Source organism: Merops nubicus, unplaced genomic scaffold (genome assembly GCF_000691845.1).
Source record: "Merops nubicus isolate BGI_N331 unplaced genomic scaffold, ASM69184v1 scaffold52561, whole genome shotgun sequence".
Classification (NCBI taxonomy): Eukaryota; Metazoa; Chordata; class Aves; order Coraciiformes; family Meropidae; genus Merops; species Merops nubicus.
In genome coordinates, this window is record NW_008588689.1 from 85 (window position 1) to 7143 (window position 7059).

The following is a 7059-nucleotide window of genomic DNA, read 5'->3' on the forward strand; positions in this document are numbered from 1 at the left end:
GGGGCTTCAGGCTGTTTTACATAAAAGGGGACGTTTTTCTCTCGTTGCAGATACCAGAACGTGGGAGCCGCCTCGGCGCTAACCTGCTGGGGCTTACTGGTTGTTAAGTAGACTTCAAAGCGGTGTGACATCGCTCCGCCAGTCCCTCCCTTCCTGAGAAAGGGTAGCTGCTTTCTGAGCCATGACATACCAACTTCATGTATCCCTAAGATTGTCATCAGCTTCTTGGGTGTCTTTTCTGAAGCCTTACTGAGGTTTAATTACTTATAGGTTCTAGTCGTTATAAAGTTATTAATATGCTTGTACTACTCAGTTTTAACTCTGTAATTGACTCTTGTGTTGTTATGAGTCATTATTTTAATTTGGGAATGGTTAAATGGCCAAAGAATTAAATTATTTACCGATAAGGGCTGTTTTAGTTGGCTACTGTTGGTTTGCAACTTAAACTTGCATCTTTTATTTTTTTTTTTTTATCCTATGCTTTTTCTGTGTTATGGCTGCTGCAACAATAGTTCATGATACATCAGAAGCTGTAGAGCTCTGTGCTCCCTGTGGGCTATACCTTAAACCCATTACAAAAATGACCATCAGTGTGGCACTTCCTCAGCTGAAACAACCGGGAAAATCCATTTCCAACTGGGAAGTGATGGAAAGACTGAAAGGGATGGTGCAAACTCATCAGTTTTCCACTCTGCGGATTTCTAAAAGCACGATGGATTTCATCCGGTTTGAAGGAGAGGTTGAGAACAAAAGTTTGGTTAAATCTTTTCTGGCGTGCCTCGATGGCAAAACGATAAAGCTGAGCGGCTTCTCTGACATCCTGAAAGTGCGTGCTGCGGAGTACAAGATTGACTTTCCCACCAGGCACGACTGGGACTCGTTTTTCCGGGACGCGAAGGACATGAACGAGACGCTGCCCGGGGAGCGGCCGGACACCATCCACCTGGAGGGCTTACCCTGCAAGTGGTTTGCAGCCAAGGACTCCGGCTCCGAAAAGCCCAGTGAAGAAGTCCTTATAAAAGTTTTCCAGAGTTTCGGAGAAATACGTAACGTGGACATACCCATGCTGGACCCTTACAGAGAAGAAATGACTGGCCGAAATTTCCACACGTTCAGTTTTGGAGGCCATTTGAATTTTGAAGCTTACGTTCAGTATCAGGAGTACGCGGGTTTCATTAAGGCCATGAATGCCCTGCGAGGGATGAAGCTGATGTATAAAGGTGACGATGGCAAGGCAGTGGCCTGCAATATAAAGGTGAGAAACTGCAGGCTTCTTCATGGGAGCTGCTTTAAAAGCTCGAGTACAACTAGGTGTTATTTCTCTAGTGCTTAAAACCTACATCTGTTTACAGTGGTGAAGGCAACAGGTGACATTAACAGCACTAGTGCAGTTTTATGGAACAGCTGTAATAGAATTTTAAAAGGAAGATCATGTAAGAAAAACCTGTTTGTAGAATATGTGAACAAAGTGAGTGGGAGTTTGCTTAATTTTTTTTTGACAAGACAGTTCTAGAAATTAGGACCACTGCATGAAAAGACCAAATACATGAACATCACCTGCTAAATAGTTTTTAGAAAGTGATATGTATTTATATGTCTTATCATTTCACCTAAGATTGTAATTCTGAACAAGCTCAGACATATTTCACCAGAGGGAGGACTTTAAAGTGCATTATTCTCTCTGGTGTTCACTGCAAATAGAAACTTTAGGGCAGAGTTTCAGTGTCTGTATTTGATCCCTGCTTTGATGAGGAGCTCTACCAGACAGGTATCAGAACCATGAAGTTTAATAGCACGTGGCCTGTACAGCCTGGGCGATACAGAGTTAATCATTGGTGTACTTCACGCACAGAAAGGCTCCACAAAATTGTCAATTATAATCTCAGACTGTAGGACAGCTTCCTCTCAATGCAGTATGCTTTATTCATAGTATTTACATACTGAGTTTTCCAGATCTTTTTTTTTTTTTTTTTTTTTCCCTGTAACCTCATTGTCTGAGAAAATACAGCTATGACAGGAGAGAGCAAGACAGTCTGTTCAGATGTAGTATCTGTGAAAGCATGGCCTGAAGAAAACTTGCTCTGGTATGTTTGGAAGTGGTCTGCGCATTTACATATTGGTCGAGTGAAATGTTTGTGGATGTGTTTCAGTATGCTCAATAGTCATTCATCAAGTCAGAAGGTGTATTTTAGGAAAAAGCTTTAAGTGCTTCTCTGTGTAATGTGGGAACATGCAAATATTTAGTCAATTTGTAGTTTAGTCCGTATAAGTAAAATACCGTCATCTTTTATCTTGTTACCAGAGTTTGTCAGGTGGAGCATAGGAACTGTTTATACCTTGACCCTCACAGTTTTCAAGGGGATGTGAAATTCAAACTATCACTTACATGCAGGGGATCAGGGTTCCCAAATTTAGTTTGGCTACTGAAGTGGAAGAATGCCTTCCTGGCAGCTGCCCCGGGAACTGGTAGGAAAGAGAGGGGGCTGTGTTTGCAACTGTGCTTCAGGGCAGATCCCTTTCATACAAGGTCACAACACCTTATCTCTTTCTGCCCGTCTGTCCTTTTAGCCTGTTAGGGAAACGTTGTTTTACACAGAGCCTAGGTGAGTTAAACCACAGAGTATGTGCTCCTTGTTCTCTGCCCCAGGATTCGTGGGCCTGCAGGAATGTGTCACAGACCCCTGACTGCTCAGAGGGGACATCTGGCATGGGAGATCAGGACACCAGGGGTGCCTGGTCTGCGGGTGTCCTGTTCCGGCATGCAGCTGGACGTGGCCAAGGTGTGCTCACTGGAAGCTGAACCTTTTCTCAGGTCTCATTGCCCAGATGTGTGTAACTTTCATCTCTCTTAAATTCCCAGTCTCAAACTTGGAGCTTCAGCCCAGCGTGCTTCAATTTTGGAATCTTGGGTTCAGAACTGATGGGAAGGCACTTGCTTAAACCAGCTGCTGAATGTCATAGAACTGTTTCTTAAGCTAAACCTGAGTATCACAGTGTAGGCCTATTTCTAGGTAGTGTTGTTAGGTCCCTAATGGCATATGTGAGTTCAAAGAGTTTTATATGTTGCTCTTCTGACAGGCTGAAAAGATTGGACAGCCAAGGCCTAGGGCACACTAGGGTTTACTCTTGGGTATCAGGCACACAGGAAAGTCTGAACTGGTACCTAATTGTGCAGGCATTTAGTTCCTTGTTACCTGGTTGTAGTACTTCCGGTGCTTCCTCTGGGACCATAGAGAAGTTCCTGTTGTTTTGAAAAAGTTCTTATATTTCTGATTGCACTTACCCTGGGTTTTGGCTACCTTTGTGCTTGGTTAAAAGGGGTTGTTTGTGTTATTTTGGTTTTTTTTTCCTACTCAAAATTTTTTTCAATTGTATCCTGTAAAGGTTTCTTTTGACTCAACAAAACACCTCAGTGATGCATCGATTAAGAAGCGTCAGCTTGAAAGGCAAAAGCTTCAAGAGCTTGAAAAACAGAGAGAAGAACAAAAACGTAGAGAGAAGGAAGCTGAAGAGAAACAAAAAGAGGAAGAGAGGTATTTATTGCTCAGTCAAATTTTTAATAATCAGGCATAACAAAACTGTAGTTGCTTCTTTGTATCAGCATCAATAGATAGAAAATAACTAAACACAAGTTTCCTTTTAAAGTTCTGCTTCTGCAGTTAAAGTGTGCTTAAAACTGAGTGAGAATATTGTGGTCCTTTTGAGGAAATAGTGTTCAGGGATTATGAGATTTGGGGGAGAAGACTGTTTTACACATTTTATTTTCTTGAACAATAATTCCAAGCGCTGGGAACTTACATGATGTGTAGATTCTGATGGAAATATGTGGACTGCAAATGGAGAATAGATGCACTGGTTCTACTACTAACTAACTTTGATGTAATTGATGTTAAGAACAAATGAGCTTTGTGTTTTTCCAGGAAGAGAATGGGATACAAGCACATCTTAACAATGACATTTTAAGAAAATGTACAGGGGTGTAAATGTCACAACAGCTATTCAGAATATTAAACACAAATGGAGCAAGTTGTTTCAGATCTTGGATGGTGTCCACTTACCTTGATATATAGCTACAAATTCTCATTGCTTCATGTTTAGATACTGAACAGCTTCTGAAACTGTAAGGTTGTTTAGATTATCACTAATCCTTATGTTCAGTTCAAAATATTAAATCTACAAAATACGCAATTTCCTAAAAGTCTTGCCATTAGACACCCGATCTCGGAAACCCTCTTCATTTTACACAAGCTGCCACTTTGTCCCAGTGACTGAAATAAAACCCACCAACTCCTGCACAAATTAATTGGCTTGGTATTTTTCATCTCACTATTATGATTGATGACCCAGCTGCCTGATGCATTTTGTTATTGTCTCTGCTCAGATTGGTTTAAAACAAAATAAAATTGTTGTAGTCATATTTTGTGTTTGGATTCCAACTTGTTTTTAAATATTTTCTGGCCGATGGTGGCTTGCTATCACAAGTCACGGTTAAAATGGGCACTGTTTTCTACTTCTGTTTTTCAGTAATCAACAAGACTTAAACAAATTTACTCAAAGTACAAAATGTATTTTTACAAAGCGTAGGAGTCTAAAATTGTACCTGCCCTAGATAAGGTAAAAAAAAAATTAATCTCTTTTTAGGAGGCAGAAGGAGCTTGAAGAACATGAGAGAGAAAAGAAAAGGGAAGAAAAGTTGCGCAGGAGAGAACAGAAGCAGAAAGATCGTGAAGTTCGACGGAACAAAAAGCAGCTTGAAAAGCTTCAAGCTGAAGAACAGAAAAAGCTGCAAGAGAAGATAAAGTTGGAAGAAAGGAAGCTCCTGTTAGCTCAGAGAAACCTTCAGTCCATTAGACTAATTGCAGAACTGCTAAGCAGGGCAAAGGTAACTTAAATATTTTATTTCAGAAGCTAATGAGGAACCCAGCAGAACCAAGCCTTTTACTGACCTGAGAGGAGGCGTAGAGCACTTTTCATTAAACTACAGATGTACTAGCTCTCCAGGTGCTATTCCTTAAACCAAAAATTCAAAAAAGTGCAAGGAAACAGTTTTTCTCCTTTGGTAAAATATGCATGCGACATGTAGATAAATGGAAGATTGAACTTGAACCTGTAGCCTTGTAGTGTACAGGTAAAAAAAAAAAATTAAAAAAAATCACTTTGTACCTGTAAGCTAATTGTCAGGCTTGCTGTTAAGTCCAGTAAAAGAATGTGCAAGCATGATAAAATGAACTAAGCACAGAGAGTAAGGTGGAAAACTCCTTATTTCCAATTCCAGTTTTGATGCTGTTTCCTATGTGGCTTTCAACAGTTCCATTAACTATTTGCATTTTCAGAGAGTGAGCTTTCATTATTTGATGTTTGAAAATATGCAGAATGATTTTTCTGTAGGAGAAGTACTGTCAGCAGATGTTTCAAATGTTAAGCTCTGGGTTTTTAACAGTATTGTTATTTTTCACTGAAACAGGATGTCATTTGCTTAAGACTTGAATAAAGTCATGTTAGTGTGTAGCGTTGGTTGATAATTTTCTGTAGAAATTTAAGACTGTGGCAAATCACAGATACTTCTTCCTTGATGCCAGTGAACCCTCATACAGTGCTGTGTGGTCAGTTCCATGCTAAGACTTGCAGGTTTTGTAATTTTGCAGGTGTGAAATAGGACGATTGTCTAATAAAATAGAGCAATGTATTTCTTTCACTCCCAGAATTTTGAGATCTACACTAAGCCATTTTTCTTGGTCAGAATGAGGAGAAAAAAAAAAAGGTTTGAGCCTTCTTCAGTATCATGAGTTTCTAAAGTGGTTGACAAAATGAGAATCAGTTTCTACATCATATGTATGTATTTGCTGCTTTTTACATATTCATTGTAGAATCACCTATGAACCACAGATTGCAATCGCCTAAGAGAAATTAATGTTTTAAATTTGAAAGAAACTTTGAGGCATTGTCCCTGATAAGTGTATTTTAATACTGTAAATTTCACCTTGTTCTAGTTTGCGTGTTACCCTTGTCATGTTAAGGAGCCACAAAGAGTAAGCTTTGTTTTTGCCTTGTGGAACAGATAGGAGAAAAAAACACTCAAAAGTTTTTGGACTAGCATCAACCTTTCACCTTACAAGAGTTGTGTATTAGTGGTCTTTTGTTGGTTGGTTGGTTGACTTTTGTTTGTTTCCCTTTAAGAGGGGATATGACCATTTTATTTTGGGGTGGTTAGGTTTTGTTTGTTAGATTTTATTTTGTTGCTGTATTGCTGCTTTTGCGTGATGGTATAACTTGGAAACATGCTCAGGTCTATAAATATTTTTTTGCTTACTCTTACCTTTCCCTTGACTGTCTTTCAGACAGTAAAGCTTTTGGAGCAAGAACATAATGAAGAAAAGATTCGTCTTCAGCAGCTAGAGGAGAGACGAAGGCTCCAGGAGGCTGAGCTGAAACGTGTGGAAGAGGAAAAAGAGAGAGCACTAGGGTTGCAGAGGAAAGAAAAGGAACTGAGGGAGAAACTGCTGAACAATCTTCTGAGCAAGAAAATTGATGCAGTTAATCAAAACAAAGAAGAAACTGAAGCATGTCAGTCTGACGTGCCAAAAACCCCTGATGGTGTTCCACACACTGTGTCATCCAGCTGCGTCACGTCTACCTCAGGACAGGCTGCCACAGGCAAACTAGCTCCTGGCTCTCAAAAAGAAGTAGCATCCCCCGAGACTGCAGACACTCAATGCAAGTATTTGAACGGCAACGTTCATGACAAAGTTCATGCCAAAGAAGGTCAGAAACTTCATACCACAAACTCTGAGAGATGTTCGGAGAAGAGAAGCTCAGGGGCACTTTCATGTGTTCCTGCTAATAACCAGCAGCAGAAGAGCCTCCCTAGCTATGAGCAGGATCGCTGCAGGAGGGACTCCCACTGTGAGCAGGGCAAGCGTAGCGCGGAGCCGAGGAGGAGGAGCCGTTCGTGCAGCAGCGTGAGCACCGAGGAGAGCAAGGGTAAGCGCGAGAGGAGCCGGCACGGGAGAGAGGAGAGGCGCAGGAGGGAGCGCAGGAGCTACAGGCGCTCCAGCAGAA

At 40.9% G+C, this 7059-nt stretch overlaps 1 protein-coding gene across 1 annotated transcript; it reads left to right on the forward strand.

Moving 5' to 3' along the window:
- Window positions 1-252: 252 nt before the first annotated feature.
- On the forward strand, window positions 253-7053 carry AKAP17A (A kinase (PRKA) anchor protein 17A; the record flags this gene model as incomplete). Its single annotated transcript, XM_008949323.1, has 4 exons — window positions 253-1255; window positions 3385-3533; window positions 4642-4882; window positions 6339-7053. Coding segments are annotated over exons 1-4 (1867 nt in total), but the record flags the coding sequence as incomplete, so codon positions are not given.
- Between the last annotated feature and the right edge of the window lie 6 nt (window positions 7054-7059).